This window comes from Hirundo rustica, chromosome 2, assembly GCF_015227805.2.
Source record: "Hirundo rustica isolate bHirRus1 chromosome 2, bHirRus1.pri.v3, whole genome shotgun sequence".
NCBI lineage: Eukaryota > Metazoa > Chordata > Aves > Passeriformes > Hirundinidae > Hirundo > Hirundo rustica.
The window spans coordinates 31,323,431-31,347,731 of NC_053451.1; the positions used below are offsets into that span (position 1 = coordinate 31,323,431).

The following is a 24,301-nucleotide window of genomic DNA, read 5'->3' on the forward strand; positions in this document are numbered from 1 at the left end:
GCTTGTAGCTGTATTTATCAACCTGATCATCTAATGGCATAATTTCTTATGTTACAACACGACTGCACAAAAACCCAGCCCCTGTGACTTTGCCAGGAACAATGGAAAATTTGGGGGGGATATGGAACCCAGTAAAACAAACAAAAACAAATAAACAACCAAAGAAAAAAAAACTTTCCAAAGTATCCCCAGCAACATTTCCAGCAAGCTAACTTAGCCTGGTTTTGTTGAATTCTTCTTAGCATAAGGAAATGAAAGGTTTAGAACAGAAAAGAAGCACATACTCACCCCTGTCCAATTTTCTCAAAATTCGTGTACTTCTTTTTTGGATCGCCCACACTCACGATACTTCCTACAAAAAAAACAAAAAGCAAGAGGATTTTCTTCAAGTCCTTTTTTCCACACAGCTACAAGAACTAGCTGTAAGAACGGCTCCTTCGACCACAGCAGGCTGTGCCTCACGAACCACTCATCAGAAATCCAGAGGCACACGGACACCAAGGAAGTCCTCAGTTAAGTTATGCACATACAGCAGCAGCATCGCCCTGTACCAGGAACTCCCCTTCAGAACTGATGGGAACAGACATTAGGAACATTTAACCTCCACTGGCAGTCATTGCTGGGTGCAGGATGGGGGCCTAACACATGGAAAAACAATTATTTGTTGGAAACCTGCTATGTAAAGTCACTCCCAGCTTCAACACCCTGGGTGATCTAAGTTACCCCTGCACTGCATTGTCTCAGAATTTGGAGGCTGGGCTCTTGGAGGCAACAGTCTGTTCTAAAACTAGTCAAAGATTTTCTTACACCATGAATATTTGCAGCAGGAAAAAAAAAAGTATTTATGATGTTTTTGTACCAGCAGCACAACCACAACCATTTACAGACCCAGTGAAAGCAGAGAGACCCTTCAGAGCCAAACCTCCCCTGGCCTGTCCTAGGCAATGCTCAGCTGCTCTTCCAGGAACCTGACAGCCAGCACAGGTTTTAGCAGCGGTTACCAGCATCCCTCCAGTGCTGGAGAGCAACCTGAGACCACCTCAGCTCATTCTCCCAAAACCAAAAGAAAGTCTACCAGTGCCTTCCTCAAAGGGAAAAGCACTTTGCCTGGTGTTCCACAGCACGGGGCTGCAAGTGGCTGCAAACTTTAACTGATAGTGATAACTCCCCTCTGGTAGGCAAGATTTACACCCTTTTTAGGGTGAAGGAACCAGAGCCAGCCATTTCTAGAGCTCAGCTGGGAGCCAGTCTCCTCTCTAACAGCTCCAGGGGGGCTAACAGGATCAGGGATGTAGAACTGCATCCCAGTTGGTGTTTGCAAGTCACGACATACGGTGCTGCTCCCACAGGGTCTGGGGCTGAGCCTTCACAGATGTATACTGGCAAAGAAACTGCTCGTGGTCATTAAGCCAAGAAATCCAGGAGCAAGCAGAGCAAGAGCAGGCTATTTTCAGACACCTGTGGAGAGCAGCCAAACCCAGAGGGTTTAGGACAGACAGAGGTAGCAGTAGGGAATATCGCCCATGTTTGGACAGGAGGGCAGGAAGAGAAATCTGGCTTTACAAAACCCACTCTACAATTACAGAAGCAATGCTGTCTGCCCTGAGGACTGGTATTTCTGGACAAATATTCAGAAATTTCCCCTCAAAGCCTAACACAGGCTACGAGCTCAGACTGCAAATGTTTCCCCAAGGCAAGGACTGGACAGAATGCTGTGGTGACAAGTGGCAATTGCCAGTTTTGCCCTGTTTAATGCTGTTAACTCTGAAGTGAGGGGGGGTGTTTCCTAACTTCCAAAGAACCAGGTGAGGATTCATTAATGTTTGCACCAATGCTGTGTTTCTGCTGAGAGGTAGAGATTGAGCAGCCTCCTTTTAACCCTTGTCTGCATTTCGCACATCTGTAGTACGTGTAAATATATTTTTGCTTTACAGTTTTAATCATTTTAGTTACACATCAAACTAAAATGTCAAAAGGCTGCTTGTCTGCACAAGTACAGCTCCGTTGCCCCCAGTGGCAAGACATTTTTACTTAGATTAAGACTAAAGATTAGAACTTCATACCATTTTTCTGACTAGCCCACATATAGAAGCTGACACCTGGAGCAAGCAAGGTGTCAGGAGGTACATCTGCTCCCCAGCACTGACAAAAGTAGCACTTGCACTTCTCTGCGTGACTGAAGTGGGTGTCTTTTTATTAGAATAGCACTTTTTTTTTTCCCTGCCACAGCTGCTCCTCGCCCTACCTGTTCACAAAAATGTCTTGAATCCCTAATGGTGCAAAGATCCTGCTAACTGAGCGAGTGAAGTTGGTGTTTTCAAACAATGGGTGGAAGTTTTCCAACAGCAAGCAGTCCCAGTTAATAAGCCATCAAGTCAATTTAGGCTTTATTTAGAGAAATTAGTTACTCAGATACCATTTTAATATTTTAAAACTTTTTTTTAAGTTATATCCTCAGATTAAGTCTTCATCTAACTACTAGAATCTCATCCCTAAAATACAGACAAATATACCCTCAAACCAAAGAGGACAGCCCTATCACAGAGGTGCTAACACAATTTAAGCCAGCTGACAAGCAAGGCATGGACGTAACTAATACAAGATCAGAAGTTCAGAGAATTAGAAATGCTCTACTCTGATAAAACCAGGCTGAGGACAGCAATCAATTCCATGAAAGAGCTGGTTCAGCTGTCGGATATGCCACAGCATAACCCAAAACCACCAGGCAGCAGAGGAGCACTTGCACTGAAGGCAGGAACTGTTAAAGACATGAGGACACAACTGAGAGACTTGGTGAATTCTTCTCAGAAAAACCCACCAATCTGGCTACCCACAAAATGTTAAAGCACTTAAAAATAACCAAGTCACTTTACACCATGATAACATTGGAAGGCAGACTTGGGGATGCATTAATTTTCTCTCCATCTTTTAGACACCTCATGTCTCGCATCACAGTATAATCATTCATGCTTCAGAGCTACAGAATAAGATGTGGAACCATCTCAGACCTCATAGTTAAATAGATGTTATTTATTCAGGGCTTGCTTTGCAGAGCCTGAGGATCTGTGACTCCCGGGGGACTTCAGCCAGTATCACAGGTGCTCAGCCAGAATTCAAGCTCACCCCTTACATCTGCCCCCAGTTTTGTGCTGTGACTGTGTGCCTGTGCCTTCAGCAAGGGATCACAAAATGAGGAAACATTTCAGCTCATCGACATTCTGAGAAACCAACACAGCAGGACCGGGAATTTAACTTTTTTAAAGAATGAGGACATACTTAATTTTTCCAGTATCTCTTCATCTGACATTTTTGGCTTTTTCTTTTGTTTCTCCGTGTTCCTGACCAGCATGTCGGGTGCCGTTGTGCTGTTTTCCGAGGGAGAAGAAATAGGAGAGGTGGCCACATCTCTGGTAGGCGGAGGAAGAGGGTCTATCACCGAGCGGGTGTATATCTAATTTTGTTGAGAAAAAACACACAAGTCAGGTGAAGATAAACACTTCTGTTCATCTTGCTATTGTTGTTGTCAGGGATGCATTTCTGGAGCTGCTTTGTTTGCAGCTAACATCACTAATCAAGGACTCGTGCCCCCCACAACTTGGCAGGTGACAACACCAAGGTACTCTCTAAGAAGGAATGCTGCCTCCCTCCTGCTCCCAAGAAGGGCTCAGCATCAAGCCATGCAGAGGGACAAAGTAAGTCAAGGCTTGACTGTGATTGCAGCAGTGCAGGCTGAACAAAGGATTTCTGCTCACAGATTTGGTGTGTTCAGGTCGCGGAGCTATCACAGGGGGTGGAGCTGCATCGTCTTCATCGTCCTCATCTTCAGACACTGAGGGCACTGCAGGGGTCTCAGAGACAGCCTTCACATTCTGCATGGAGTTGCACAAATAGCAAAAATCAAAACCCAATCACATGTTATAAACAAAATCACAAACACTGGATCAAGCTCCTAACAGAGATTGCACCGAAGCAAGTGTGGAAAAGCACTGATCAGAACAGGCTGGTGAGTTGCAGTGCCTGAAAAATTTAAAACCCAAGGTTCCTGGGTCTTCACGGGAAATGGATGTACAGTCCAGCACTGCCTGACACAACTGTTCAGACAGAGCTCCTCATCTGCCTGAGTGACAGCAATCCTCTTCCCAAGGACCTGAGGAGACCTGGGCTCTCTCACTGCTTTCCCAACCCCCACACAGCTGCCCAGCAAGTTCTGGGACACCCAAGTTTGGAAATATCTGTCCCTGTTTATACTGTCTCTTAAGGCTTTTTGCTTGCTTCAAACCCTGACCATTCAGTATGAAGATTTCAGACCTTAAACGCTAGAATTTGCATCAAACTCTTGAAGTTTTCTCCAAAAGTCAGGAGGTCAAGTTAACATCACCTCTGGTATTGTGATTGAGAAGTAATTAATTAATGTGAGATTTTAGAAGAAGAATCTGTCAAAATATTTTCAAATATCTTTTAAAATTACTCCCTCACATTAAAAATTATGGGAAAACAGGAACAATTATTTCATTAAAAAATAGTTTTATAAGTGGTTAAAAAATTATCTGGAATTTTCTGCAATACTGTGATTAGGAATGAAAGCAGCTTTTAAACTTATACATTTGAAACTGGATTTGAAGTTCATTACATTCTTTACACTATAAGCATTCCAGAATAAACTTGGTGAGGTCCTCAACCCACTAGACCCGTTCTGTTTGCACATCATCGCTTCCCTAAGAGTGGCAGGGGAAAAGCTTTAAAGTCCTCAGAAAGAGGGAGAAAGCAACAGACTATTTCACTGAGCCTAAAATACTTGAAGCCACCATCATCTTGACAAAAAAACTGTCAAAATGCACTTGACATAACACAAAAGCCTAGCTTGTTAAAAGCCACAAGAAAACCCTGTGTACTGGGAGTGTCCTGAACATCCCCAAAATTAAAGGTTACTCAATGCCCTCCCTCAGGCTATCTCAGTAGACTGGTAACTGCTGCTTTTATCAGGATATACTTAAAATTCCAACCTCAGATATTGAAACTTCTGAGGACTGACATACAATGACACATAATAATGAACAATGGCAGAAATATTCTTGTTTCTTTTTACAGAGAGTCCTAAATTATCAGATCTGAATAAGCTGCCTTTGGAAGGGTGCATAATAAGCCAATTCCAGGTAATGACAAGGCCATGAGAAAACAAGAGATGAGGGAACTGTGGGGTTTTACAAACCATGTCAAACTGAAAGTTTTTTTCTTCCATCTCACAGGCACACACAGAAATGTATCACGTCTCCTAACAAAGCAAATAGGAGTGGTGCCTGCCCTGGCAAGGACCGAGTAAAGGTCAAGCAGAGAGGAGGAGGAGAACCTTTTATTTCCTGTTCTGCTAGATATTAGTCTGGTTAATCAACATTAGCTTTGGTAAATCAAACCTTGCTGATTAGTAAATAAACTTCGTTATGTCACAGATGTTTATAGAGACATAAAACTTGATAGCAGCTTGGCTATTAAATTCTAGGTATAGGAAAAGACCAACTACTATGAAAACAGAGCTATTTCTACTAATTAATTCAATAATTTCCATTCACTAATTCACTCTTCACTAAAAATCCTACTTACATCTGCTTTGTTCCCCATTAGTTGAAAAAAAAAAAAAGTGAAAGGAGCATGCCTGTTTTCATAAACATGTACTCACTATAGAAATATATATAGCTCAGATTTTAAAACAATAACCAAATGACAAGTTGACATGTAATTAACTAGTTTTTGCAACTATTTCAATCCCCAAACTTGAGACAGGCTTACCAATGTATTAGATGAATTGTAATCCTCTGCTGATTTATCTGAAAGACAGATAATAATGCCATTATAAATCCCTGCTTGGAGCCTTCCTAATTAGTACCGGATCTGGTGACATGGTTCTATCCCCCTAAAAGAGCCAAAGTAGGGGTTAATATTTAGAAAGGGAAGGAGCTGCAGTTGAAAGGAAAAGGAGTGGTGGCTGCAGATGTCCTTCAGAGGGCAGATAACCCACAGAAAGAGGCACAAAACCTTGGCAGTTTTGACTTTTAGAGGAACCCAGCCAGCAATTTTCAATCACCCAGGCAGCTGAGGCATATTCCTCAACCATGGCACATAGGAGCAGAGAGACTTTCACCCCAAGTACACAAAAAGCAACATCTACACCCACCCTGCAAACTGAAACTGGTGCAAAATTCAGCTGCCTGTTTTCTCCAAGGAGACTTTCATCAGGGGGAACCCAGCCCCAGCAGTCTGGGATCTGCCTTCCGGATGCCAGCTGTGAGCATCAGAAAAAGTATGTGCTAGGGAGGCTCAGCCAGTTGACTGACCTCCTCTTTTGCAGCTATGCTGGGCATCCAGATTAACATTTTAAAGGGAGAAGGGTGCTTGAGCAGCCAGAGAACCTCATTCACATTTTCCTTGAAAAGAGAGACCTACTTGTTGATTAAACAAAAGAAACCCCACATGCCCTGCCCAGGGAGAGCTGGACAAAGCAGCTGCCTGAGACCATCACCATGTACCTGTGAAACTCATGTACTTCTGGCTGTTGGAGGTCTTCTTGGAGTTGTAAAACTCTAACACATCCAGCACTGCCTGGGGGTTCTTCTTCTGCTCTGACTTGGTGATGTTGGAAGTCTGCAGCAGGCGTGCCCATTGCTCCGGCATTCCCTGCAGGAAGAGGCACCTCGTTAACACACAGCTGGCCTAATGGGCACAGAACTACAGCCCACTGCAACAATTTTGCCCCAGCTTTTGGACAGTACTGTGAGGGAAATAGGGAGAAAAAAGGACAGAAGAGGAGAGGAAAGAAAAAGAGGTGGCGAATGCGTGCCTCCCTAGCCACTGCCTGTGTTAGAAATCACACTTGGGCATGTAAATGTCACTCCGCTCTTGGGTCTCTGCGTGACTCCCAGGTCCTTTGCACACCAAAATTCAAAGACCAGGAACGAGAAAACCCAATTGTTGCAGTTTGGGAAAAGCCTCAAGAAAAAGAAAACAAAACAAACCAAAAAAAAACCCCAAAATCCTTTATGCACACACAGGTATTCACATACTTATATATGCCAAAGAAAGACTACAGAGGCAACATACACTGCATAGCCTCCAGCACAATGGACATCCAACACTGATTTGAGTCTTCTGGTAGCACTAGAGTTCTCTGGTAACAGCAGTGTGGTGCCCATTGTCACCAGAGCTGGGAAAGCAGAGGTGTTAACTTCACATCTGAAGCTCAGAATTTCATTACAGGGACATCATTTCAGCCAGAAAATAAACACACCTGCAGAGCAGCCAGACTTGTGCCTTTCCTCACCAGCAGGGATAACACTTTGCATGGACAAAGTGGCAGAGGCTGGGACCCATGAGCAATGAAGTTATCTTCCCTGCTCAAAAGGAGGGCTGGATACACCCCTCAGGTAATGCCCCACCAGTACATGTGGGGTAGCCCGGGCAAGTCGAGAGGCTGCCATGCAAAACACACGTGTATACGTGGTTCAGGGCAGGGGGTAAAGCCCCTGAAAGAGCAGCATATTACAGACAGCTAGAAACACCTTGCTCACAAACAACTTCTGCTGCTAGGAAATAGTATCTCGTAACTAAAATAAGAATGAAAATACAGTGATGATGATGAAATACAACTCTGTCTTTACAGTGTTTTGCATGTCAACAGATGAAAAAAAAACTACCACACATAAAAGCATCTGACATTTAGCCTTAGGGCAGCACATACATGTTCTGTCCTAAGTAGGTGTACACAGCTGTGTGCCTCCCAAAGGAAAACTCTCAGAGCCCCACTTGGGGGACACGGACTATGCTATAGACCTCTTTCAGCTCTAGAGGAGGAAGGAAGAGGAAGAGATGGGAAGGGAGGAGAGATATACCACGTTTAGCTGACCACAGCGGCCAAAAAACCAGGAAAGCAAAAGTTTGCTGGCAGTCTGAGCTCCTGGGATGTGCCAAGTTTGACAGCCTCTCAGCATGAATTAGTGGGTAACCTCCGCAGATGTGTTTCAAATGAGATCAAACTAGATGATGGTAATAGCCCTTCCAGCATTAATATATAAAAGATTAATGGCCCCTGGCTCCTCCTAGCAATAAGCTAAACCACACAGTTCTTTTTTCCTCCAGATTCACTCACTGTGAATTCTCCCGTGACTGCATCAAACCCCACATGAATCGTGTGTTCGAAGTCTGAAGGGAGGGAGATCTCCGGCCTCTCTTTCTCTTTCTTCTTATTGGCTGCAAGAGACAAAAACAGCAATTAAAAAAAAAAAAAAAAAATCCATACACATATCAAGAATTAAAATCTCCCCAACAGCTTCTAATTCACCTACAGAATCACCCCCCCAGCTTTTGCTAGTCATAGGATTTCGATCTGAAGCAGACAAACAGCAAGTTTAAAAACTTTCTTTCCACACTTAAGAGCAGCCACAGTGAGTGGGCAACAGAAATAAAAGTCCTGTACCACAGGACAAACATAAAAGAAAGAAACTGATATTTTCAGTATGTGAAGTATCAACTAGCATATCTTAGACTCAACAGTATGAGAGCTATTTACCTAAAATATACACCCAGACTTAGGTCAGAGTCAAAAGTTCTACAGGGGCAGTAAGTGGAAGCCAGTCAGTTTTGAATGCATTTTTTAATTTGTTGTTTTAAGCAACTTAAAAAGAACAAACAACAATATGTGCTTTTAAATATACACTTGCCTCTCATACAAAGCCAGAGACAAAATGAACTACAAATACTGCTTAGAAATTGCTTCCTTTGTCCTGTTTCCTTAAAAGCTTATGAAGAAACCTAAATATAATGTGGGATTCTGCTATAAAATCTTATGAGCAAAAGCACTTATTTTTTCCGCCCCCCCCCCCCCCCCCCCTCACAAAATGAACTAAAGATGGTTTTAATAACCAGCTTTGAAGACATGAGCAAGATGGCAGAATCCGGCAGGTGAGAAGCAGCAGTCATAAAGAAACAGGGAAGGAAATATATCAAAGCAGATGCACCCTGCAAATTTTAAACTGAGGTCTTCAAACAAGATTATCATTATGCATTGGATTAAGTTCATCCATATTCATTACATATTAAGGACTCCACCTTCCTTTTAGTCTTTATTGTATTCGAGAAATTGAGATTAGTTTGAGGAAGAACCACATTCTAGTCAGCTTTGCTGCTGCTTGCAGTCATAAAATCCAGCAGATCCAGGAGAAGGTGAGCAAACCACTTACATTTCCCAGCTGCTCCCCTTTTTTATCCAAAGCCAAACAGAATTTGTTTTGTGGCTGACATTCCCCAGTGCACTTTTGGCAACCCGGATGCCAAACCCCAGGTATTTGAGAAGCCTGCAAGGCTAACACTCAGTGTAGCAATTATTTAAGACACTGCTGAGGTTGGTTGTGCAGAGAGGCTCAGGGCTGGCCCCAAAGGACTGAATCCCATTTCCCTCAGTGCCAGCTCTGGCACTGTTCTCTGTACCATTACAGAGCTACAGTTGTACACAGCAATTTTGGAGAAAGAAAAGGATCAGATGCTCCATTTGGGACACGAAGATGGAACAGATTGGTTTTGATCCCTCTTTCAAACAAAGGGAACGGGGGAAGCTGAGTCGCAGAGGAGTGACAGAGTTGCCAAGGGGAAAAGAGCCTGGCTGGAGGAGCCATCCCTGAGAAGGGAGCGAGCAGGAGACAGGAGCAGCTGCTGGTTAGCAGATGGTGAGCACCTGCAGCACAGAGGCTGCTGCACGCACCAGCACTGGATGGAAAGCGAGAGGCAAAGAGGTGCAGGGAGTGCCATCAGAGCCACCATATCCCATAGGTCTGCCTACAGGATCAGGCCACTCTTCCAAACCAAAGACTGAGGTGCCCTCTCAGCCTAGAAGCCCACTGCTCAGGTGAGGAGGAAGAGGACACCTCTACCAGCACCACTGTCCAAGAGTTCCACATGGACAGTGAACACCCACACTTGGTCCAGGGTGGTACCACAGCAGAGTTGAGCATATTCCTTAAAAAGCTTAAGGGCATTAAGTTGTTACCCAGAAGTCTTAGGTGTTTTTTTTTATTTCTACATTCAGGCAGATCTGACAGATCTAGAAGCCTAAACATTATTAAACCATTAATAATACAATTGCCTTTGCAAGCAGATATTTATGTCATAGCAGGTAGTATAAGGGAAAAAGAACAAAAGAGAAAGGCACTCCCAATCTTGCTGAACACTTAACGTCCCTTTAAAGTGATTGCATTATCCTTGAAATGAGCTAAAAAAGACTTGAAGAATCTTAATTTAAAAAAAATACCAATGAGAAATAATGTGATATATTTAAGATGACCTACCTACCATCACCAAAGGCTTTATTCTCACAAACACCTCATCACCTTCTCCTTCACAACCTTGCATGTTCAATGCTGTTACAAGAGCCTCCCATAAATTTTCCTTACAACTTGAGCTGCAGCTGTGAAGCACGATGTCTGACCATCCAGTGAGATGAGGAATGTCTTCACCACTGCTAACATGGAGTAAAGTGCTCCCAGTCCCCATGGAAAGGGCTCCTGGTTGCTGCATACTGTCACCTTGTGGGTAAAACCTTGCCTCTGTTCGAAGCTGCAGCTGAGCTCAGCAAAGTTCAAAGGAGATAAATGTGCCCCATTCAAGCCAGACTGATACTCTCAGTTGGGCACTGATGAGTCCCCTGAGCCCAGGAAAATTCAAAATATTCACAAGTCCTACTGAGATCAACAAGTCACATAAGCTCTGCATCCCACTGGGCAGGATTAAGCCAACAGGTTTTTTAGAGACCGGGTCTATGGTTTAGATTTAGACAGAGGAATTCAGGACTACAAATTACATCCTAAATTTTGCAGGCAGAGCATGACACCTCCAGAGCTGCCTGTCAAGGGCTATAGCTCAATGGAAGTGTGCAAACATGCATGAGGCTGTGAATTTATGCCCCATGTGTCCTTTCCACAACACCTCTGCTCACGTGCAGGGGTAGCACAGATTTGCTCAATATTACTTTCCTCTAACTGAATGGAAACCAACTTCCCTTTTAGTTCAGCCAAACTAGAAAATAACACCCAAATTATTTCAGGCACAAACCAAAGAGAAGTGTCTGAACACTGAAGAATTTCCCTACACTTAAGCAGCATGACATACTAGAAATCTAGCTGTCATCATGAGACTAGAAGAAGTTTTCATAAAATAGAAATCAACCCATTTGAAGTGAAGGTGACAGTGTTAAAGGAATTTTTTGCTCGACAGGAATTAGAGGACAGAAGCAACCATTCTCATTTGGGCAGGTGTATTGCAACAGAAGGCTCTGCTGGGCTTGGCTAAACAAAAATCTCTCATGTCTTGAAGCATCTGCCATGTTGGCCAATCTTCAGTAAACATAGGCAGCTTCAGATCAGTCGCAGTCTGTCTGCTAAATTTCCCCAAACCTTCATTTTTTCTCCTTGTTCGTAGTTCTCCTTCATAATAAAGCTCAAACTACCATTTCAGGTTCTACTTCTTTTACAAGTTTCAGGTGACTTCTTTGATCTCTGAAACAGTTGATCCTAGAGATTTTAAAAACTCCTCTCCCTTAAGTAAGTCAACACAAAAAATCCTGCAGCTTTTTTAGGTTTCATACTCATAATGGGAAGTTCTAATCCAGACCCAGCAGACTTTTGAGTTCACAGGCTTCTTGATTGCAAGTTCAAAACCCCACATTTGTAAAACAATCCACAGTTGCTGAAAGTATCAGAGAATAATAATAATAATAATAATAATAATAATAATAATAATAATAATAATAATAATGAATGCCACATTCATTTTGTAGAAAGTTATCCTCTACCTTGCTTACTTAAATCAGTGAAGCTATCATTTCAACTAGTCTTTCCACTAACAAAAATTAGGAGGCAGCCTCCTTCCCAAAGCCCAGGGAACTGAAGATATTTAATCTTGACTTCAGTTACCCACTGCTTAGGAACCATTGCAATGCAGAAAAAGCTGATGTATTACGAAGAGGAACTCCAAAAAAATAGGTCAGATATAAAAAGAAACCAGCACATATTAGGGGATGGAGAGTTTTTTGGTTTTTTTTTTGGCATCACTTCAAGATTCATAAGAGAGAGGGTTTTTTTAAATAACCTCATCCTAAAAATTAGAATTTCATGTACAGTTCACAGTTCCTATCTCTTTTTCCATCTGTTACAGTCCCTTGAACACGAAAAACTCCTTCAGTTCACACGAAATATGCAAGAATTTTCAGTGACAGATTGTTCTTAAAAGCAAGTAGCCAGTGCCTGACCCAGACATTAGAACAGAGTAAATTGCCATGAGGCAAAATACAACAGATCTAGGAGGATATTGCACGTTAGCTTGTATAACTCAAATTATTTGATGTTTAAAACAACAGAACAAGCAAAAGACCTCCCTCTGCCCTCCACCAATTGCCAATGCCAGCTTTATTGGCCAGCTTGTAATTGGCACAAAAACGTATGATTTTCAAGACTATTATGGACAAGTCAGGCTGGGAAGTAACAGCGTTAGTCCCAGTTTTCAGGGACACTGTTCTCATAATTTATCAGAAAGGTAAAATAAATTTTTTTTAAAAAAGAAAAACTACAAGAAAGGGGGCCTCAAAGAGACCTGCAGAGGGATTTTGACAAGGGCATGGAGTGGTAAGACAAGAGTGACTGGATCAAAAACTGACAGAGTGAAGGTTTATATTAGCTATTAGGAAGAAATTCCTCACTGTGAGAGTGGGGAGGCACCGGCAGAACTTGCGCAGAGAAGTTGTGGGTGCCCCATCCTTGGAAGTGTTCAAGGCTAGCCTGGATGGGACTCTGAGGAACCTGATCTAGTGGAAGATATCCCTGCCTGTGACAGGAGAGTTGGAACAAGATTATCCTTGAGGTCCCTTCCAACTGAAATAATTCTAGTACTCTATAATCTTATGAAAAAAGTGAGATGGATTAAATGTTACAGCATTAATCATTAGGAAAAAACCTATCTCCAGACTGTACCTTAGGTACCCCGAAACGATTAAGACCGACATGCAGGAAACAAACAATGTTTTCTAAAACCTCAGCTGTCACTAAGCATCAAGTGCTTGACTATGTTCAAGTAGAGCAACGTTCACACAGAAGGTTTATTAGAAGAGATAAAATACTGTACTTTTATCTCCTGGCAAAATAGATCGGTAAAATCGATCCTTCCTCTTCTTCTCCTCTGGATTGGGAGGCAGAGGTTTTGAGCCATGGTTTAAAGTCCCGGGATCTTTGCTTCCCGATCCAATCATAGTGCTGGTATTTCTCATTGGAGGAGCAGGTGGTTTGTCTTCTGTCTCAACCCCATTGTTAGACATCTTCAGTTGGGGAGGCCGTTACTGCGAATTGGAAAAGAAAACAAGTTAGAAGCCGTAATTATTTATTTATTGGGGACTAGAACCACAAACCATCAAGTAAATCACAAGCAGGTATTTGCAGATGGACCTGCAACCTCAGCCCAATCATTAACCCAGCACTGCTGTGTTCACCATTAACCATATGCCCAACTGCCACATCCACAGGATTTTTCAACACTTCCAGGGATAATGATAGCAACACAAACCCAGGATAAAAATTTGTGTCAGCACAACAAATTCTACTCAAGATCTAAATATTTTTTCTGTTAATAGGACTACGTTCTAGCATTTGACCTATTGATCACTGAAAAAAGCCTGTTTCAGGAAACAGCCAATTCTCAAGCAAACCATGGAGCAGAAGTGCAAGGTGGGAAGGTAAACATGAGGTAGCAAAGAGTAAGGATACCTGAGAGGAGCCAACAAGTTGCTGAGTTCATAATATCTCTCAGATCCATGCTAGTTCTCCTAAAAACTACATCAAAATGTTGGCATCAGTCTCCAGCACAGCACGATACAGAGACTGAAGTTGGTACTCAAAGTTTTGACGCAGCTGCTCAGGCTCCTTTGCTAAAAAGCTGCTGAGCAGGTTCAGAGGCAGAGGTGGCCAGGAAGTCAGGAGCTGTACCCACCTCACCTCAGATGCAGTGCCACAGCCCTCGACTGTGCCAAGGCAGCCTTGGCCCTTCTGCAGTAACAGCACACTTCAGGAGCAACTCCAACTGCCAGGAAGTTGATTGCATTTTGTTCTCTCGGGAGGGTCAAACAAAACTAGATCCTCTGCACACACTTAAATCCATAAGTAAATAATCCCTGCTGCGCAGATTTAAAGACGGAAGCTCGGGAACAGGGTAATAGATTATTCGGCAACAACTAACTTGTTCCACCCAAATGAGATCAGCATTACTCCAGGCACAGCCCGGCTGCAGCAAGATCCTTCTGGAAACTGGAATTCATCCGCGCTATGTTTTCTTTCAAAAGTAAGTTGGGAGTTAACTGCTTGAATAAAGACCGAAGTGGGAACAGTTTCTGTTTGGGTGGAAAAAGCAATTCAACAGCTTTACCAAATGCACAGGCAGTAAGGGGTGATGTTTCACTCAGGGAGAATTACAGGGCGGCAGAAAGTCAGGAGCTGTTTGCTGTCTGCAAGTAAGAAGTCTGGTTACAAAGCTGAGATCACTGCTGACTGCCAGGGAGCCGCTTCCCATAGGCTGGACTCGGTGTGACACCGAGTCACGCTCCAAACAGATCCCACGGTCCCACGGCCACACAGCACCCAGCCAGCCTCCAACATCTTTAGCCAAGCTGCTGATCCTGAGTGTACCTGGCAAGATTTGGGCCCAGAGCACACTGCTCTCGCTGCTGCGGGCAGCTAAGGCAGGGAAACGCTGCCCACAGAGGTCACAAAGCAGCAATGTGCCAGATTTTGCCAAGAGCAGAGTTTCCCTGTCACCTGCCAAGCCATGGCTGGCCTGCAGCTCCACCTTGGCTTCCACTTGATTGATTCCCAGTTTCTTCACAGTTGCCCTTAAATGGGAGGGTTGGCAGTGTTGTGCAGCCTCCAAGGCTTTGGGCAAGCCTTCAGACACTGGGAATTTTGAAAAAGGCCTGACCCTCGCCCCATTTTCCTTCCAATACAGCTGTGCAATGGAACATTAAACGACAGACTAGCATTTGGGGATTGATTTTAATGGTGGGGCAGCTTTGGCATTTGGGAGGGGTGGGGGGAAATTATCCGTGCACTTGTCTGGGTGTGTCCTCGCACGTGCCCTGTGCATGTCCCACCACTCACGCTTCAGCCTCATGCCATTCCCGGGTACAGAACAGAACTAAGTGACAGCTGGAGTGCCAGCCACGGAGTGGTTGGTGAGAATGAATACTCTCCCTGCCTCAGCAGTGGGAAAAAGGCTAAGCTGAAACCCGACTGATAATTTTGGCAGCCGCTGCTGCACGCGTATCTTGTGAAACACGAAGATACTGAGGCCTTCCTGATGGGCTTTGCACATCACAGCGTCAGTGGCTGGAACTGAACTGGCACCACTAAACCACTTGAAACAACATAAGCAGCAGTGTCCCACAAGAGATGCATTCCCTGCTTCGATCTTATTTAACTACGAGAAAGCAAATTGCCAGGAAGCTGCTAGGAATATACTGCAAACAGGGAAGCAGAAGGAAAAGGAATGTTAGCAGCCCTGTGCCTGCCAAACAGACACCCCCAGGAGTGGCACCACATTTGCTGCTCCAGCACCCTGGTTTGCCCCCACGGGGGTTTGAATAAAGGTGCATTCAAAGATTCCCCCACCAGCCAGAGTTCCTGGAGCTGCAGGCATGGCTGGGATAGAGACTGACTCACTTCTGGGTCCCTCTCCCACTGAGCAGAGAGGTCAGGATACCTCCTGTCAGAGGCACAAAACTAAGCAGGGGACACAGTAAAGTTCACTAAAGGTGGGGAATGGATGCAACATCAGACTGAAATAGAGCAACCCAGATTACCGGCAGAGGCTGGCCTAGTGTTGGGGAAAAGAAAAAGAACATAAGTAAAAATCTCAAAAAAAACCTTAAAAAAAAGAGTAAGAAAAATCTCTGGATGTCAAGAGTTCCCCCTCTCAGTTCCACCACTGCAGAACCCTAGGGACATCTGCTCTCAGTTTCCTCAGTATAAGAAAGCTTTTCAAAATCCCTCAGTCAGAAAGGATAGTGCATGAGTGAATTACTGTTTTACCGCAGGGATAGAAACTGGCAGTACAAGCTCTTGTTTATCTTACATTATTCCCTGAAAGAGCAAGTAACTGCTGAGAAGTTACATAGTTTTACAAACAATATTGTTTCACACCTATTTGATAACTGCACCTTTGCTGTAGGCAAAGCCCATAGTACATCCTCCCATTTTCCCTCCACCACTCAAGCTCACAGTCCTTTCCCTTCATCAGTCTTACGTTTGGAGTTACACGAGCTGTTTGGAGATGGGGGGTGAGGGAAATCCCTTGCACCACAAAACTACGAGACTGATTCCTCAGAAGTTATCCCCTGTAATAGCTGGAGGGTTCCCAAAAGCTTTGTGCCGCTATGTATTTAAAGGGAAAACCAAAAACCTGCTTAAGTGAATCCTCCCACTGCAGTACAGAGGTCAAATGCAACATCATTATACTTTCAACTTCTATTGGCTTCAAAGCAAGCAGATGAAACCCTGCCCTGACAGAATTACACCCCAGGTCAGAGGCGAGAGCCCAGAGCCCTGCCAAGCGGTCACAGAGGTAGCCATCTCCCTTCACTGCACCCCAGCTACCTGTGCAGATCCTGTTCTTCCTAAAATAACCTGCTGCCAATTCACATGCAAGCCGGCTTTAAACAAACCCCATCATGCAGGCGCTGCTCAAATGCAGAGCACCAGGCAATCGCTGCCCCAGCCACAGAACATCAGTGCTAGGCCACTGAAACGAGGCGCTCTGCTCGGCACAATCCATCCCAACAGGAATGCAAAGCATCGCTGCCCTGAGTTATTTCCTTCCTCACACCAGCACGACTCTGCCTTGAGAAATCCATCTTAGGTTTCCACGGTGTGCTTAAGTGAACAGTGGAAGCAATGAAACAGCTCATGAACTTTTCAACCAGACTCAGATGAGGGAATACATTTTAGCTGCAGACACAATTATTCTCAACTATTATATATATTAAAATACCAGCACTCAAACCAAACTCCGTAGACATCGCTAGGAAGGCGTAGCTGTAATGTAGAACTATTGTTTCTGGAGACATTTGGGAGTACTGAAAGTTTGAGTTGTTTCAGGGCACAGTAATCATGAGAAGTTTTATTACATACTGCAAACTGTGACTGCTGTAGTCGAGTCATGGTTGCCTTCAATGCATCCCTGTCCCTCCCCATCAACTTTTGCAGCCCATTAGCTACATGTCACAGCAAACCTGACAAACTCTCCTTTTACACCTACAAAACACTTTTGCAGACAAGGAGGAGACAGACAGAAGACAGAACCAGCAGTGCTGAACAGAAAACAGCACCCACAGGTGCCAAGAGCGGCGTCCAAGAGCTCAGAGTACATTCACACATGCAAAGATCCATGCAGGTCTGCTGATTTTTGTTAAGAAGATACAACACAAAAGACAATCAGAATCATTAAGGTTGAAAAATACCATCAAGATCATAAAGAAGGAAGAAATAAAGAAGAAAAAATAGAAATAAAATAAAGATCATAAAGAAATAATCAAAAAGACCATTAAGATCATAAAGTCCGAGCATTAACTCCGCACCATTGTGTTAACCACTAAATCACACTCAAGTGCCACATCTACCTGCCTCGGGAATCATGAAGTTTATGCCTAAACTACAGGCACAAACTGTACTACAGGCACAGCCTCCTGAGACATTCGCCTCACGGAGTGGGACCCAGAGGTAGGTGGGACATTTTGACCCTACTGTAGCACACACACAAGCAGAAAAAAGAGAGAACAAAGACCCTCTATCTATGTCATTTTTCCTTCCACTTCAGAACATAATTTCAAACCTGGTGCTTCATGCTGAACTCTAAGTCTCTATCAAGCTGCCTGTGTTCTCTTTGCATTCCTTAGCAAGACAGACAGATGACTGATTGCTAAAACAGAAAGCAGTTAAAAAGTCAGAAAGGCTGAAACCTACGCTACAGTAGATGCCATACAGATAACTACGTCCAATGCATACTAATTGCAGGAGTCAACATGAAAACTCATAAAAGAGCCATCTATAATTCATGCAGTCTGGCAAGAGAGTAGCTGTAAGTTACTCACTACAACTTACAGATGAATAAACTATATTAAACAAGACGGGGAGGAGGAAGATGCTCAGCAACTGCTCTTTCCTCTCTGCCTACTACCAGAAGGAAATCTCACATTTTTCCAAGACATTAGTAGTCTGTTGTTGGCAGGGTGAGGAAAAGGTGTCTTGCCCACAAAAAAAAAAAAAAAAAGAGAGACAATCTTAACCTTTATAATAGAGTTGATCCTGATCAGAACAAGTGTTTTACCCCTGCACCAGTATTCCTGCATTCTTCCATCCCGTGGCTAGAAACTGCTTGTGCACACACACAGTTAAAATCTCCTCCTATCCCCTCACACTGCCCTGGTGAGAAAGAGCACAGGCTGTGCCCTGCTCTCTTCAAACACATTGCAAGCAGCAGATTCCCTCCCCGTGTGTCACGCTTCCACGCAAATCCCAGCAGAAAAAGTAACATCAGAGTTTACCAGCTGGGTTTCCACACAGGATGAAAAGACAGTCATTGCCTTTTTATTACTTTACGTGGGACTAAGTCTCAAACACCAGTCTCACACCGAAGGAACGGCATCCCACACGCTCCACCTGAAAAAGAGGCAAGAGGTGTCCTCTTCCTTCTTCCTCCACCCAGCAGCAGATGGGACCTGGAACACATGCTGTCACAAAAAAGGCAGCTGCAACACACACACCCCTAGGGAGGACAGACCGATCTCCGCATTTAGAGGTGATTAAAAAAACCCTCAGAAACTGTAGCATGGAGCTACAGCCAGTTACTGCATATCTGAGCTCTGTGTAAATACGCCAATTAAACCAAAAAAAGCAAAGCACCAGCCCAGACCTGGCATTTACATGTAAGCTACAACAAAACAAAAACAAAACAACAAAAACACCCCCAACAAACTAAACAACAGGCTTGCATAAACTTCAAATAAATAATTACAAAACAGCAGTGTTTGCTGATGTCTTTTTAGAACTTACCTGTTAGACCCCTACAGATGCTGCCAACACCTCAAGATGCAGATGAAATTGCTCAATTAAATGAAAGAATCACTCAACATCAGTATACACGTAGAAGAGAATGCATCCACTGCTACAGCACGGGTGGGTGGGGGTGTGGGTGTGATAAGGGGGAAGGGAAACACTCTCATGGCAGATAGCCAACTACCAGTTGCAGTCTTGCTCCACTGCCAGCATTATTTCCATAGTGCCAGACATGAAGAATGACTGACCACTTATAACTCAACAGGAAAAGCTGGACAATTCCATGGCTTGGAATTTTAAAAGCCAAAAGTCTGGACGGTCCTTCTAAAAAAAGCTTTTCGTTCAACCCCAACAGTTTTGGCTAAATGCAAGAACTGCCAGGTGGGATTTCCCCAGCCCAGATTTTGCAGGGGGACGTGGACATCACGGCAGTGGGCAGGAGAGCTGCAAAATCTCCTCCTGGGCAGATATCCACGCTAACCCATCCCAGCGCACAGATACGCTGCTAAAGAAGAACAGACTAATTATAACCACCCGATTCCTAGCAACAGCGTTCTCCCTTCATTCAAGCTAAGGAAGCTTCTTTCTGTTCTGCTTGAAAGAATCAAGGCCCAACGCTCAGCAGCTTCCACAGCGTGGGCCCACGCACGGCCACTGTGACAGTAACCCAGGCACACGGAGGGTTTCAGAAGCGCTGAGGCAGGTCAAGCCCTTTTCACCACATTAGGCTCGAATCCAAAACCACAGAGGGGCAATGCCAGCTCAAACTGCCGTGTTTAGACTTGGCTTCAGCTGTTGCACAAATAAATGGCCGTGTCAAACAATAACCATTTCACAATCAATGCCAGCTACTCCCAAGTACCTGAGACACACCATGAACTGCCCTTACTTGTGCTCCAGTACTCAAGCTTGGAGAACTGCAGAGATCAGCTCTGGCTGATCCCATCCCTGGGCATTCTGACCAAGCATTTACCCACTTCTATCAGTGCTTTTAAACAGCCCAAGAGAAATAAATTGCATCCATATTCAAGGAGGGGGGAAAAAAAATAAAAAAAAAAATCCAAGCTGCGACAGAAAGAACCAAGAGCATCGTTTTTAAAAGCTCTCAGCCCACAAATCATCCTCCTTGTTTCCTCATCTCCAGAAGCCCTGCCTCCCCTCCCCCAGCTACATGCCTGAACAAGCGAGTTGGCTGTTGCAGATGTCGGGACAGGCTCCCTTTTCCAGCACAGCACGGAGCAGCCTTGGCTCCGGCTCTGCCCTTGCTCGCAGGAGGGCAGGGCTTCAACCGCACGAGTCAAAGCAGTCGCTGCAACCGGAGCTTGCTAAGCAGGGTGGGAAAAATAAAGGCCTCTTATGTCAAAGCATATCCCAAAGCCCATATAAGCAGGCTTCCTGGAGGAAATCTGTGCTCCAGAGGAAATGACTAGACGCAGCATAAAGAGAATATATTAATGCCCACAGTTAAACCCACCCCCACTACTCTTGCCTAAGTTACTTGGCTCAGAGTCCTAACCACACATAAGCGGCAAGAGCAACTGAGAGCAGGCGAATCATTAATCATTCCTCCATTCAAAAGTTTCCAATGCAGGAGATGGACACAGAGCACAGGGCTCAGAATTAAGCCCTGCTACTTCCTAATGTGGAATAATTCCCAGAACAATGTATTCACACTTTAAATACACGTCAGCATTTGCAAAAACTACACCTTTTTAAATGCAGAGATCTGTCATTTAGCAATAGGGGTGGGGGATAAGAAATATATTTGAAAACGAGAAGGTTGTCAGATCAAGTCAATAACATCTCATAGGCACAGAGGATGCAATGCAGTGGTTAGCAAAAAGCCGTAGTACGTAACCAGATGAAACCTGTAAAAGCTGGGTTTTTTTCTGAGGCAAAGAAACACCAAAAGACAGAGACCTGCAAGGAGGAAACCAATGTTCTTAAGAGCAAAACTCATTCAACTCCTTTGCTGTTGGGAAAGTAAAGAGCAAGAAGAGAACCCAATTATAGTTAGTGAATGAAACCATCCAAGATCCTCAATTAGACCGAGGGGAAAATGCCACGGCAGTTCAGTGCTAATTGGAAATGCAAACATTTATCATCAGAGTAGTGCTTGCTCCTGTCTGTAGCTCCATTGTGTTCACTGCAGTTAATGACAGTAGGAAGCCCAGTGCTCCATAGTATTTATGTAATGACTAGCAAAGCTGTCACATTCCCTTAACTGCTAGCCAGGATTTTCATACTGGCAGTAGTTTTCAATTAAATAAAATCACAAAGATTCGTTCAGTTTCGTGTTGCTTTGTTAAAAGTTTTGGTTCTTCAAAGCTGGGGAAAGAGGGAGAATGAATAGTTCTCCAAAGACAAGATTAGCTCTGCATCAAATATGAGGGTTTTGTAGACAACTGAATTTAGAGACAAGCACCATCAAATACCCAGCACTGCAAAAGCTAATTTAATATCGGTAAAGACAAGCAATTTGAGAACTGCACATAAATCTGCTTCAGGTTTGCAATGATTACTCCTTCAAGTATGACACATGAAATGCTCTATGAGCAGTTCACTTACAAGGCAAAATGAAGAAGCTTAAGGTGGCTTACGGTTTCTCCCCTAATTACAGGGTCACAGTAGGCTTCTTTGCTGCAAGAACATCACCTCTGTGATTATATGCTATCTAGTAAAACTCCCTATTCTACCTGCTTTACCCAGAAGGTACAGGAGGAGCCATAGTGGCAAGGTCTCACTTCCTTCGACTTCCTTACTTGTACCAAATGCACTGCAGAGCACTAACTAGTCCATTAAGAATCATCATCGTTGAATTTAATGAGCAGCAGTTTGTTTTTAGGAGGCACCATCAAGCCTTTTATCACATCATTTACTCAGATTCCAATCATACTTACTGTATGTCAGTAGAGAAAAGAAAGCTCTATAGGACTGGCACAAAGGAACTGCTGTTTCTGCAATATATTACAACCAAGTTCGCATTAGCGCTCGGTTAAATAAAGCCCATGAGCCAAATGAACTATTTTTACTCCACTGAACAAAAGGAAATATAGCAACATCATTTATTACAGCGGCAGGCCCCTTTTCAGGCACTATGTAATTAGGAGTAGGAGTTAATTGCAAGGCTAGATATAGCAGGCAAGGTCTTCCTCAACATCTTTGAGCAAGGTTTTTCTGGGGCACGGATCTTCTTACCCTCTGTTCTTGCTACAGTGACCTAAGCAGCTTTCAGTAGGTTACGTGGATCTTCACTGCTACCTGTTTAAAACTCTTTCTTTCTCAAAAAGCAGCAATCCCGAAGCCATAAAACCCAAGCCAGAGGAGGCTGACTGAGCTCCCATTCACAGCCCTGTCAGCATCTGAAGCAAGTGACTTGCTTATTTCCATCCAATTCCCAGTGGACAAGCATCTACATCATACAATTAGCGACAATATGAACTGCAAATTCAGCAGAATTGGGATTTCACTGATGGATGGATTGCCAGTATGCATGTTTTATTCATCTCAAGACTGCTTTGTCAGGTTGTTCTTTGTCCTCTGTGTACTCAAAATGCTAAAAATCTTTTTATGGTCACTGCTGGGCAGACAAGAAGCTCTACAGACAAGGTTGTACCTTTGCTAAGAGGTAGCTAAAACTCAACAGATTTCCAAAATGAGACAACAATCACAGACGGATGCTCTAGGAAAGTCTATGAGTTAAGGCATTTTGTTTGGTGCAGTATTCCTTCCCACCGCTTTAAGTCACCTTGCTCAAGTCCTACAGCTCCTAAGGCCACCTGCACTAGAATTAGGAGAGCACAACATGCAGAAAGTCCAGGTGCAGTCTCCTCATCGCACTCCCCTAATTTCAGCAATTAAGAGTCAAGAATGTTCACAGCATGCTATCACAGAGATATGATACCTACCCACAACCCAAAGCTTCCTCAGTGTTTTGGCCACACAAACCCTGCACCCACCTCAGGTTACCTGGCCACACTCCCTCTCTCCTATCCAAGGCAAGAGAGTATAAAATGATACTCAAAATTCTGTAACTAGCACACCGTAATTCCACCTCTCACCTTTACAGTAACAGCTCTGTTTGCTAAAAAACATCAAGATATGAACAGGGCAGTCAGTTTTGGGAACAGCTATTGCATAGCTCCCAAGAGATCCCAGGTTTGGTCCCTGAGCACACCCAGGAGCAATGCATGGGGATGCACTTCCCAAACCAATTTTTCCTCCTCCACTTTATGCCATTTACACTTGTCTCAGGTAGGTGCTGCCGTCCTCTTTGCTAATGACTCATACTCATATTGTGATTCATACTCATAGTGCAGGTTGTGGCACAACCATCTTTCCTGTTCTTACACTCATTGCAGAGGGATTCCAGAGGGATTCAGTGAAATAAAATACACTTGCTGTGGGAAAGGAGGTCCTTCAAATCAATCCACAATAGAGCATGACCACATCAGAGCTTAACTGAACCATCCCCCTTGCAAGTATGAGGTTGCTTCTTCCACTCTTCCCAGTTGTTTCTTTTGGCCCAAGTTTTCACAGAATCATAGAAAAGGCTTGAGTTGGAAGGGACCTTAAAAAAATCAACTAAGTTCAGCCCTTCTGCCATGTGCAGCAATTCCTCCCTGCAGATCAGGTTGCTCAGGGCCCCATCCAACTTTTTGTTCCATTCCTGGTTATTCTTGTACTGCTGGTATTTGCAGGTGCTGATTCACAGCCTCCTAACATACACACGTGTGGCTGCTTTTATTTTTAAGAAAAATCTCTTCAGGCTGGAAATAACTTGTTTTCCTGAGAACACTCTTCAACGTACATCTAGTTTTATCTGAGGAGCCTAAATATGCTACATTGACAAAAGTTTTGTCAGTCTCTGCTACTCTATTAAAATGTTATAAAACAGACATCTAAACTTGTGGCCTGCTACTTTGTAAGGTCCTTTTTAGCTTTAAAAATAGAAGTCGGATTTGAGCCTTATCCATATTTCTTTAAACTTATAGCATGGTTTGAATTTAATCCCCCCAAAGTGAAATGTCCCCAGAGGGTTTTAATGCATAAAGACAATTAAAGATCTGCAAAAAGATAATGCTTTATTTCTGACAAAATTTAACCAAGACATCCTAAATAAACTATTCAAATCCCAAACCATGACTTTTTTAAATGGGCTCTCAAAAAGAAGTCCT

The 24,301-nt window shown here is 43.7% G+C and overlaps 1 protein-coding gene across 16 annotated transcripts in view; it reads right to left on the reverse strand.

The window, feature by feature from the left end:
- Window positions 1-24,301, reverse strand: part of PAK1 (p21 (RAC1) activated kinase 1) — a 102,338-nt gene that overhangs the window by 19,764 nt on the left and 58,273 nt on the right. For all 16 annotated transcript variants that reach the window (XR_005699355.2, XM_040054676.2, XM_040054670.2 and 13 more), the window contains 7 exons: window positions 13,156-13,366; window positions 8,138-8,238; window positions 6,522-6,669; window positions 5,785-5,822; window positions 3,753-3,869; window positions 3,277-3,451; window positions 289-352 (listed from right to left, as the gene is read on the reverse strand). Coding sequence is in view for 15 of the 16 variants with exons in the window: in XM_040054676.2 (XP_039910610.1) it covers window positions 289-352; window positions 3,277-3,451; window positions 3,753-3,869; window positions 5,785-5,822; window positions 6,522-6,669; window positions 8,138-8,238; window positions 13,156-13,345 (833 nt within the window). In the remaining variant the exon portion in view is untranslated. The remainder of the gene's footprint in view (window positions 1-288; window positions 353-3,276; window positions 3,452-3,752; window positions 3,870-5,784; window positions 5,823-6,521; window positions 6,670-8,137; window positions 8,239-13,155; window positions 13,367-24,301) is intronic.